Source organism: Scyliorhinus canicula, chromosome 4, assembly GCF_902713615.1.
Source record: "Scyliorhinus canicula chromosome 4, sScyCan1.1, whole genome shotgun sequence".
Lineage (NCBI taxonomy): Eukaryota > Metazoa > Chordata > Chondrichthyes > Carcharhiniformes > Scyliorhinidae > Scyliorhinus > Scyliorhinus canicula.
The window spans coordinates 39130065-39142596 of record NC_052149.1 but is presented as its reverse complement, the minus strand read 5'-3'; the positions used below and the strand labels follow the sequence as shown (position 1 = coordinate 39142596).

The 12532-nt window shown below is 47.0% G+C and overlaps 1 protein-coding gene across 2 annotated transcripts in view; it reads right to left on the bottom strand.

Annotated features, from left to right (window-relative positions):
* LOC119964508 (BTB/POZ domain-containing protein 19-like) overlaps nt 1-12532 on the bottom strand; it is a 238898-nt gene that overhangs the window by 33079 nt on the left and 193287 nt on the right. For both annotated transcript variants that reach the window (XM_038794082.1, XM_038794081.1), the window contains exon 5: nt 4206-4274. In XM_038794082.1, coding sequence (XP_038650010.1) covers nt 4206-4274 — 69 coding nt within the window. The remainder of the gene's footprint in view (nt 1-4205; nt 4275-12532) is intronic.

Genomic DNA, 12532 nt, shown 5'->3' with positions numbered 1-12532 from the left:
CCTTGACCTGGAGCTAATGTAAGTCAACAACGGGAGACAGGCGAACAGGACTTGGTGTGAGTAAAAGTACTGGCTACAGTGTTTTTAGGGAGGGTCGAATGTGGGAGCACAGCCACGAGTCCTTTCAAAAGCCGGTTGGTACAGTATAGTCTTGCTGTTCAGCTTCATAATAGGTGGTGACCTCAATCCAAGACGAAAGTGCTGTACCCCAAAATGTTGTTATTTCTAAAAACACTTTTAAAAGACAGGTCAAATTGAAAAATTAACAACGGGATAAATGACAATGAGATCGACTGGCAAATGCTAGCTGAGCCCCCTACATGTGGCAACTTCCCCTTTTAAACTTTTGTTTTACTTCATACTGTCGTGTGACAAAGGTCACAAAAGATCAGACTGAATGAGTTATTCTTAGTGCAATAATCAGGCAGGAGGAAGCAATTAGTCACATCCAGTAGCTCAGGGGCGCAGGCGGATATAACACAAGTTTAACAGGATGACTTGCTGATACAATGATCCCATTCTTTGCATTCCATGGATCAGGATTAGTGTAACAGCAGAAGGCCTCTCACTTTCTTGCTCTCTCTGGGACTTTTATGCTTGCATTTGTTTCATTTGTGTCTGGCACAGCCTTCTTCTTGCAGCAAGACTGTAGATTTGCATTTTTGTGGGTTATGATTCTGCAGCAGGGATAAGGAAGCCAGTATTAACAGTACAAACTTGGACCCGGTGCTCAACTGTAGCATTGCGGTTTTCTCAACAAATGCTTGATGTAAAAATGGCTTCTGTCCCTCCATGCTCAAATTTGCACTCATCATAATTTATTTCCATTTATGTGGGACAGTGGGCAGGAAGAGTCTAGTCCTGAGGTTCCTGCCATCATTCACATGGGTCAGGCTTGATGAACCAGGTGGTCCTTTCCTGCTTAATTAATCTGGTTTGCATCAACATTTTTCAAATGATGCAGGATTTATATTATCAGAACTAAAAAGGTCAATATATTTATTTCATTGAGTTCTCCGCAAGGAGAATTCTGTAAAACCACAAAATCCGTGGAACATTCTTACAGGCCAAGAAAGACTCGCTAAACAACAAAACAGCATTAAAATGTGTCTCTTCTGGGATTGTTCAGAGTTTATTCGCTGATGGTTACAGAATGTGACATTTCAAGCCTGGGTCTATAGTGAGCATTTCAGTTGGTCTCAATGTCCCGGGGCAGACAGAAAATCAGCTCGGAATTCCAGTCTGCTGTCTCCTTCTGGGTATTGCAAATGTGGGTAACTGGACAACAGCACCACGCAGTTCATATATGAGACACTGTTAAATAGCCTGCTGGCAGTCCAAGGTCAATTTTAACTGCCAACGTCAAACTAGGGGCAGGATCTAGCCCTCAGCAAATGTGAGACCATGGTGATCTTGCCTCCACAATCTCATCTGCATATGCCCATAAGTCTCCCATTTCACGCAGACATAAAGAGGATGGGGTGAAAGATCAGTCAGGAGAACGGGGACAGGGACGACCCTGAACTCTTTCTCCTCCTTAGCCACATGGGAAGAATTAATTAAAATTAGCTCAGCCTGAGCTTTTTCTAGCCCCAGTCCCCCTTGCCACAGGGTTGATATCGCAGGCAAGACACAATGGCTTCTGTGAAGCCCTCAGGTTGAAAGTGTACTCCGCTCGAGTGACCGCATAGAACATAAGAACATAAGAACATAAGAACATAAGAACTAGGAGCAGGAGTAGGCCATCTGGCCCCTCGAGCCTGCTCCGCCATTCAATGAGATCATGGCTGATCTTTTGTGGACTCAGCTCCACTTTCCGGCCCGAACACCATAACCCTTAATCCCTTTATTCTTCAAAAAACTATCTATCTTTACCTTAAAAACATGTAATGAAGGAGCCTCAACTGCTTCACTGGGCAAGGAATTCCATAGATTCACAACCCTTTGGGTGAAGAAGTTCCTCCTAAACTCAGTTCTAAATCTACTTCCCCTTATTTTGAGGCTATGCCCCCTAGTTCTGCTGTCACCCGCCAGTGGAAACAACCTGCCCGCATCTATGCTATCTATTCCCTTCATAATTTTAAATGTTTCTATAAGATCCCCCCTCATCCTTCTAAATTCCAACGAGTACAGTCCCAGTCTACTCAACCTCTCCTCATAATCCAACCCCTTCAGCTCTGGGATTAACCTAGTGAATCTCCTCTGCACACCCTCCAGCGCCAGTACGTCCTTTCTCAAGTAAGGAGACCAAAACTGAACACAATACTCCAGGTGTGGCCGCACTAACACCTTATACAATTGCAACATAACCTCCCTAGTCTTAAACTCCATCCCTCTAGCAATGAAGGACAAAATTCCATTTGCCTTCTTAATCACCTGTTGCACTTGTAAACCAACCTTCTGTGACTCATGCACTAGCACACCCAAGTCTCTCTGAACAGCGGCATGCTTTAATATTTTATCGTTTAAATAATAATCCCGTTTGCTGTTATTCCTACCAAAATGGATAACCTCACATTTGTCAACATTGTATTCCATCTGCCAGACCCGAGCCCATTCACTTAACCTATCCAAATCCCTCTGCAGACTTCCAGTATCCTCTGCACTTTTCGCTTTATCACTCATCTTAGTGTCATCTGCAAACTTGGACACATTGCCCTTGGTCCCCAACTCCAAATCATCAATGTAAATCGTGAACAATTGTGGGCCCAACACGGATCCCTGAGGGACACCACTAGCCACTGACCGCCAACTCAACTCAACTCAACTCAACTCAACTCAACTCAACTCAATCTGCATTTTTAAAGGCTTTTGATGAATGAGAAGCAGGCGTGAGATTTTAGAAGAGAATTCCAAATTGAGGGTGAGTTGGTTGAAAGCTTTGTCAGTGGTGATGCAATGGAAGAGGGAAGAGGTGCACACTAACACAGTTTCAGGATTAGAGGGTGCATTCAATGACATAATATTGTGGAAGATAGTATATGTGCACAGAAGTGCGCCAAGAAGAAATGAGAAAACAAAGATGAGGATTTAAATTTGTAACTTGGAGCTAATAATAAGAATCTTTATTATTGTCACAGGTGGGCTGGTTTAGCTCAGTGGGCTAGACAGCAAGGCCAGTAGCGTGGGTTCAATTCCTATACTAGCTTACTCGAACAGGCGCCAGAATGTGGCGACGAGGGGCTTTTCACAGTAACTTCATACTTGTGACAAAAAAAGATTATTATTATTAAGTAGGCTTACATTAACACTGCAATGAAGTTACTGTGAAAATCCCCTAGTCGCCACATTCCGGCTCCTGTTTGGATACACTGAGAGAGAATTCAGTATGTCCAATTCACCCAACAAGCATGTCTTTCGGGACTTTTAGGGGGAAACTGGAGCATCCGGAGGAAACCCACACACGGGGAGAATGTGCAGACTCCGCACAGACAGTGACCCAAGCGGGAATCGATCCTGGAACCCTGGCGCTATGAAGCAACAGTGCTAACCACTGTGCCGCTGCCGATCAAGAGCGATCAAATGCACAAATTGACCTGTGACGCCTGCATTTGCTAGTGGCACCTGCTTATTTATACCAAACTGAACAATTGGAAAATTCTCTTTTCCCCTGAAACATTTGTCCATCAAATCAATGAGGGGCGGGATTGTCCGCTGCGCCAGCTGCGCACCCACGCCTGCGGGTTTCCTGGTCGTGTGCAGTAGCCACAATGGGAAATCCCACTGGCAGGAACGGAGAATCTCGCTGCCAGTGAGGGCTCGACGCTGAAGAACTGGTGGCTGCCGGACCAGACACCCACCCCCAAGATGTTTCAAAAATGAAATTGAAGCAGCAGAACTCTCCCATCTTTGGATCAGTACAATTGATAAATCTGCACGCAACCTACAACCTGGCTGCTGTTAAAACAGCATTGTAATGTGCCCCCAACCTGGAAAAAGCAGCAGCCAAGTTTCACAATTGTCAGTTGTAGATTATGCTGTAATTTTTTTTTAAACCTTGCTGATAAGTGGCCTGTTGCCGTGGCAACATAATACCAAATTTGCATCAAATTTATTTCCAATTGACACACGTAATTCTCAAGATCGGTGGACCCCATGCTTCATGAATGCTTCATTCAGCATGAGTGAGTTCAGGTGTGACTTGAGCTTTAATTCCTTTAAAAAAAATTCTAACTGGGACATACATTGACCTTTATAATACTCACTTTGGTGTGTCCCTCGATGAAAGCCAGGCATTTGTCTTTCATGTCAGTCTGTCTGTATGTCACTGCAGCCTGGAGAGATACAAGGTAATAAATATTTTAGAGTTTTTTTTGGAGCCAATTGTCCATTCACAGTGACTAAGGAACCACGTGCAGAACCTGCCCTACTCTTCCCCCATTCTTGTACTGTACTCTCCTCGTGCATCTCTGTAAATCCTAAAATGTCACTCTTAGCTCAGTGCGGTCAGGTTTGTCTCGCAGTCAGAAAGTCATGGGTTGAGACCCCACCCACAGATTAAGCACATAATCTTGATTGACATGCCTGTAGAATGCAGAGGGAGTACTACATTACTGTCTCATGGCTGATATAGAATTCCTGGGCGGGATTCTCTGATCCTGAGGCTTGACGCCCCCAGGAGCAGCGATTCAGACCCCATCAGGGGGCCAGCACAGCACTGGAGCAACCCAGGCCGCTCCAGCTGCCGATGCTGGCATCAAATGGGCGCCGCGGGTCTGCGTATGTGCAGTGTGACTGCCGTGCATGCGCATTGCGACTGGCACGATTGCGCGCATGCACAGTGGGTTCTTTCTCCGCGTCGGCCCCAACGTAACATGGCGTAAGGCTACAGGGGCCGGCGCGGAGCAAAAGAGGCTCCCAGCCCGAGAGGCCGGCCTGCCGATCGGTAAGCCCTGATTGCGGGCTAGGCCACACCGGAGGCCCCCCACCCCCCCACGGGTCGGATACACCCTCTGCACCAGGCCACCCCTGGATGGATGGATGCCGAGGTCCCGCCGGGTAAGACCACATGTGGACGACTCGGATTTTTTCTACGGCTGCTCAGCCCATCCCGGGCAGAGAATCGGTGGTGGGGGGGGGCGCGTAGAGCGGCCCCCGACTGGCGTTGTGCTGACCACACCGGCACCAATGGCGCCAATTCTCCACTCTCCGGAGAATCGGTGGACCGGCGTTGGGGTGGTGTCATGCGATTCGCGCCTGGCCCGGCGATTCTCCGGCCAGGCCTGGGCTGAGAGAATCCCTCCCCCCACGTGCAGAAGGAGGCCATTCGGCCCATCATATCTGCACCAGCCCTCTGAAAGGGCACCCTACTAGGCCCACTACCCCTCTATATCCAAGAGACCCCATACCCCATCTAACCTGCATATTCCTGGACAGTCAGGGGCAATTTAGGATGGTCAATCCATCTAACCGGCACTTGGACTATGGGAGGAAACCGGAACACCTGGAGGTAACCCACACAGACACGCGGAGAAAGTGCAAACTCCACACTGTCACCCAAGGCTGGAATTGAACACGGGTCCCTGGCACTCTGAGGCAGCAGTGCTAACCACTGTGCCACCGTGCTGCCCTTGTTAAACAGTGTTTTTTTTTCTGGCTTCTCAGGTAGCTGCAAAAGATTCCAGAAGAGCCAGGAAGAGTCCTGACGAACAGTGCATAATTGGTTGTTCAGCTCTTTGGGTTTGCCTTGCGCAAAGTGGCTGTCACAGGTTTTTCTACTTTATAACAGTGAACATATTTCAGAAGTGCTTAAATGGCTGCAAAGTGTTTTACGAGGTGATACACTGTGGAAGTACCCAATTCTTTTTTTTCTTCAATTAAGGGGCAATTTAACATGGCCAAATCACCTACCCTGCACATCTTTGGATTGTGGGGGTGAGACCCACACAGACATGGGAAGAATGTGCAAACTCCACACGTAGAGTGACCCAGAGACGTGGAAGGAGTCATTTGACAGGGAAGTATTCAATGAACGGCATGACACTCGGGAGTTCTGAGGAACAAACGGATCTTGGCGTGTTTGTCCATAGATGTCTGAAGGCAGAATGGCAGGTGAATAGGGTGTGAAAAAGGCATATGGGACACTTGCCTTTATCAATCAAGGCATAGATCACAAAAGCAGGGAGGTCAGGTTGGAGTTGTATAAAACTTTGGTGAGGCCACACTTGCAGTACTGTGTGCAATTCTGGCCGACACATTACAGGAAGGATGTGATTGCACTGGAAGGGGTGCAGAGGAAATTCACCAGGATGTTGCCTGGGATGGAACATTGAAGTTATGAAGAGACGTTGGATAGGCTTGGGTTGTTTTCATTGGAACAGAGAAGACTGAGGGGTGACCTGAGTGTACAAGATTATGAGGGGCCTGGGCAGAGTGGAAAGGGAACAGCTGTCCCCCTTAGTTGAAGGGTCAGTCACGAGGAACCATAAGTTCAAACTGAGGGCAGAAAGTTTTTGGGGGGGGGGGGGGGGGGGGGGGGGGGGGAATATGAGAAAAAACTTTTTTACCCAAAGGATGGTGATGGTCTGGAATGCACTGCCCAGGAAGTTGGTAAAGGTTGGTTGGTCACATCCTTTAAAAAGTACCTGGGTTTCGTATCCCGGCCCTGGGTCACTGTCCGTGTGGAGTTTGCACGTTCTCCCCATGTCTGCGTGGGTTTCATCCCCACAACCCAAAAATGTGCAGGTTAGGTGGATTGGCCATGTTAAATTGCCCCTTAATTGGGAAAAAAAAATTGGGTACACTAAATTTATTTAAAAAAAAGAGAAAAAAAAAAGTACCTGGATGAGCACTTGGTATGAGCATGGGTTACAGGGATAGGGTGGAAATGTGGGCTTAAGTGAGGTGCTCTTTCCAAGGGCCGGTGCAGACTCGATGGGCTGAATGGCCTCCTTCTGCACTGTAAATTCTATGATCTATATGCTGGTAAATGGGACTAGGAAGGTAGGTCAGGTGTTTTTCACGTGTGGGTACAGACTTGGTGGGCTGAAAGGCCTCTTTTGCACTGTGTGATTCTGTGAGATATGCTGAGATCATGAAAGGCCCTGGGAAGGATTCTCTGATCCTGAGGCTAAGTGTTGACACCGTCGTCAGTGCTCAGAAGTCTAGGCAGCAAAACAAAAATCAGTTGTGACAAATCAAAGCGAAATTCTGAATATTGCTCTGTGACTATAAAGGAACACGGTGAACTAAGTGAATGAACAAAACTATGCTAGGGTCAGTTCAATGAGGCCATCTACACGGCCTCGGAAGGGATGCATTTCAGATTCCCCAGAATTATACTTGAGCTTTAAAAGGTTAAATGATGAGATGATGAGGACAGGCTGCATTAACATGACTTGTATTCGCTTGAATTTAGGAGGTGATTTGAACCTACTGGGAAATGTATGCGTGGGTCGTGTGTGAGAAAGATTCAGCTTGAGCTATTTTGCCCAAATTTAAATTCCTGTGACATTCCCTTGCTTACAGTAAATTGTGGTGGGGGTGGGGTAGTGGTAAGCATTGGACCCTCTTGTGACCTGAGTTGGATATCCTCAGTCTAGGATCATGTATTTCTCAAATCATATTGAAGGTGGATGGAGGCATACTTGGTGAAATTTTCCCACAGTTAAAGCAAGATCCACATACTTGTACTTAATGTGACTGTAGAATCTGCAAAAGTAGCACGCATGGACCAAGCATGTAGAAAACAAAGATTAGGTTTATTTACAGCGTACAAGAATCTCCTCTCCCCGTCGGGTCACCACTCTGCCCCAGAAAGTTGGAAATAGCGTCCGGCGTCGGGGCGGAGAATCCATTTCTACGCACAGAATCGGGACCGGCGCATGTACCCCGATTCTGCGGTCCGTGAAATGCGGCGTACTCGGGGAGTACACCGCGCCGCATATCCCCGACCTGCGGTCGTTGCTGGAGACCCACCCCGCTATTCTCCGCCCCCGACCGGCCAAAGTCCTGATGGTGTGGACTGCTCATGGTCCTGCCGTTCAGGATACTCGTGTGAGTCTGCAGCTGCCATGGTTGGGGATCGGAGGGCGGGGGGGGGCCTCATATGGACTGGGCAATTTTTGTGTGGGTGGTCCGATCGGGTTCGTAGTCAATCGGGGTCACTATTTGGGAGGTCCAGCTCCATGGTCTGAGTCCGCAATGGAGCACGGCGCGGTCGCTGGAGGCCGCCGCCGAGCACATGCACAGCCTCGGACCCGGAAATGTGGGGGCCCGTATCTACAGCTAAAGCTGCGAGCCTCCCGCCGAGTCCCTGCTAGCCCCCTGCAGGGCTATGAATGTGGGGCCTTTTCACGCCAGTTTTTCTGACGTGAAAGGCCACAGTATTTACGACGGCTTGGGGACATAGTCCCAAAAACAGAGAATCCAGCCCCCGGTCATTAAACATAGTCTACATTTTTGGCTTCCAATTCCAAGCTAAAAGCAATGGCCAGGATTCTCCGGCCTCATCCGCCCGGCGTACTTGTGGAACTCCAGGAAATTGAGGGTCAGTATTTTTGACATCTTCCTATGTGGCAATTTGCCAGTAGGCCTGTGCATGATTACCATTAGTTAAATTGATGCACTCAGCAGGAGTATTTTCCCTCGAGACGTTTCATGCGTTTTGGACACCAAGGGTCTCGAGGGATTTGGAGATAGATTAGGAAAGTGGAACTGAGATTTGTCAGCTGTGATTTTATGAATGGTGGAGCAAGATCAAGGGAATGTGTTTAGGTTAGGATTCTATTTCTTATTTTCTTATGCTATTCCCCCTTCAATGAGTGTGAGCATTTGTCAACACCTGAGGCAATATGATCAGCTGCTTAATATGTCTGATTGGCCTGTGCCATTAACCTAGATGAGGCAACAAAGCTTCATTATGTTTGTTTGCAATCGACTGTGAGTTGTGACGTTCCTCTTTCTGTTTAAGTCATGAAAGCTCTATTTTAAAATGTAACCCTGAAGCATAATTTAGTTGAGAATGCTTTCTGGGAAACAATACTCAAAAATCCTGTAACATGACCACCCCAACTCTGAGTAAGAAAAGCTGCTTTGACTAGAGGGTGTCTGACACATAGATAATAAATTATTGATAAGCAAGGGAGTGTAAGGTTATCGGGGGGGGGGGGGGGGGAGGTAGGAATGTGGAGTTGAGAGTACAATCAGATCTGTCATGATCTTATTAAATGGTTCAAGAGGCCAAATGGCCTACTCCTGCTCCAGATTTGTATGTTCGCGTGTATGTATGTACACATGAAACTATACTCAAGCAAGGTTTGGCACCTTTAAGGAGCGTCAAGCCAAATTGAGCCAAAACAATGAAGACATACATGCTCGACCTCAAAATGGGAGAGATCTGACTGGGAATTTATTGGATAGAAAATCACCATGATATCCTGTAACAAGGGCATGGTGCATTGGTGTGCTGCGATACAACTGTTATTGCAAATCCTCAAGTTGTGATTTCCAAATCTTAGCTGGCATGTCTCAGGGAGCCACTGAGCTGTGGAACATTTCAATGGGAAAAGAAAGAGGAAAAATCAGATCGCAGGTTTTTCTGAGCTGCTGTTGCCTAGGCAACAGATCACTTGGCTGTCTTCCCCAACTATGAATGGCATGAGTAATGGAAAAGTAGAGTGGTCAACATACCTGTAGTGTAATTGACAGTGTACAGTAAAATGTGCATGCATTCAACCAACAGGTCTATAATTTGCTTTGTCTTATTAAAGTGTGAAAGACAGTTAGAGTACAGGTTTATACGTGCCTGAGGGCACATGTTTAAATAGGTTCTTGCATTGCTGTGGTTCATTCACAGGGAACACTGAAATTTCTAATTATATTTGTGCAATTTCTGGTTTTATGGATACCTGCCAGTGTCTGTTGTTGCTTTAGGCTATTGCTGTCTGATATTCGCAATTATCCCCAAACAGGCGCCGGAATGTGGCGACTAGGGGCTTTTCACAGTAACTTCGTGACTCGTGACAATAAGCGATTTTCATTTCATTTCATCTTGATGCGGTCTGTCTCCTCCCATTACAAAAAAATGAAAAATTAACATTATTTTTAGAACATCAGTCCATTGACCCTCAACCAAATTTACCTCAGATGTCGGATATGTTGGTCTCTTACATTTTGAGTATTAATTAATGAGATATACCACTGTATCAATGAGGATTGAGCAAACCTAAAAACCTTGAAATGGCCAGGAGTGGGGGAAATGGCTTACATTGTTAGTTGGACACTTTTTGCACCTGGCTGAGACTTTGTGCTTTTCCTGCTCAGACTGAAAATCTTTTTGCTGGCTGTGCGGATGAAAATCTAGTCAGTCAGTGCATTGTAAGAGTCTGTAGTGAATTAAGTTTGGACACTCTCAGTTCCTTGTGGTTCACAACTCAAATGGAGATGGTGCATGTGCAGCAGGCACCTGTTTACACGGGCACAGGGACAATGGGAAATCCATGCTGATAGCACATGATAATGAGCCAGAAGTGCAAGCAGCATTGCCTGAACGGCTTATCGGCTACCGACATGCCCGTGAAGCAGATCGGGAGGAATGTGAAGCAGACAGGGAGAAAGGTGAAGCAAACCGGGATCGTTTGGAGAAGGAGATCAATATCACTGTGAAGCAGAGCAGGAGTGTGCAGCAGGCCAGGATCATTGTGAAACAGACCGACTGGGAGGAATATGCAGCAGGTCACATCACAGGATGGCCAAGATTTGAATGGTTGGTCAGTATTGTAGCTTAATTTCCCTTTCATCAAAGTTAGAAAGTTGGTTTAAGGACCTGGGAAATTAAAACTTCAAGTTTGATTTTATATAATAAGGTTAAGTAAAGAATTTCTATCCATTTCCTTATATTTAAGAGACAGCAGAAGAAAAGAGGCGAGTAGCCGGTGAGTCTTTACTGTTTTTTCAGTACTAAATTTGAAAATCTAATAGGTAGAGGGATGGCAGCTTCCCCTGCAGCACACATCCTGTTCCATGTTGAAACTCCAGGACATATCCTGTGTCCTGGATAACCATATGTACAGAAGTGTCATCAGCTGCAGCAGTTCAAGCTCTGGGTTGCAGAGCTTGAGCAGCAGCTGGCTTCATAGTGGGTACATCTGTGAGGTAGACAGTGTGGCTAACAGATATATAGATATGGATTCAGAGAAAGAAGGAATGGGTAACGGAAGGCAGACATGAACGTACAGGCAGGTAGTCCACCGAGTTCATCTCAGTCTCCAACCAGTAGGCAGTTCGGAATACTGATGAATGGGATGGTTCATAAAATCCATACAGTGCAGAAGGAGGCCATTCAGCCCATAAAGTCTGCACCGACCCTCCGAAAGAGCCGTCTTCCTAGGCCCACTCCCCACCCTACCCCGTAACCCCACGCATTGATCCTGGCCAATCCACCTAATCTGCACATTTTTGGATTGTGGGAAGAGATTGGAGCACCTGGAGGAAACCCATGCAGACAGGGGGAGAATGTGCAAACTCAACACAGACAGTCACCCAAGGCCAGAATCGAACCTGGGTCCCTGGTACTGGGGAGTACAGCCAGAGAGAATACAGTCCAGAGCCCAAGTCCATGGCACCGCAGTTGGCTCAACTGCATAGGGGCCTGAAAGATGACTGGAAGAGGAATAATAGTCGGAGATTTGGCAGTGACCCAAGCCGGGAATCTAACCCGGGTCCCTGACGTTGTGAAGCGACAGTGCTAACCACTGTGCTACCATGCCACCCTTTGCATTTAGCTACTTCCTTTACCAAGGAAGGAGATGGTGAAAGTGTTCAGACATTAGAAGAGTTTAAAGTGATCAGGAGGAAGTTTAGGACAGGATGTCTGTAATTAAAGTTGATTAGGCACCAGACCAGATGAGGAAATGACACTGGAAAATGTGGAGGCATTGCCCACAATTTTCCAATGTTCCTTAGACTCATTTTGTGTCGAATGTTCTGTAGAGGTGATCTCCGATTTGAAACATTGGACAGAATTCTTCCATGCCCCTGCTGCTGGGATCAATAGTGCGGTGGGGAGAATTTGCTTGGGTTTCATGCTGGTGTGAAATTACAGCGGGATCTTCCACTGAAGATTCAGCCCGATTTGCTGATACCGGTGGGAGAATATGCCAGTCAGACACATCTGGAACAACATGGTGTACAAAAGTCAGGCCTTACCTGAGGAAGACCAGGGCTCCCTCCCTTTGGAGTTCAGGTGGAAGCTGGCAACGACCCTGGATCACCACTGTAGTGGGTGGGGGGGGGGAACATCTATCAGGTGGATCTTTCAGATTCAGTAACATTGAGGAGGTCCATCGTCCAGCCTCAAGAGTGTTCCTGGAAGTCCATCTTCTTTCTTCAATGGTGGGTCAGTGATGCCGGGTGCCTTTTAGGTATGGCACCAGGTTATGACGGCGAAACACCCGCCACAGAAATGGCGCAAAACCCCCGGATTAATAATTAATTACGTCGGGGATGGAAGATATGGCGTGATTTGCCATCCGCCTCAGCAGGAAATGCTCCCAGACCCGCACCCACCCGGGACTTAGTCACAGATGGGAGA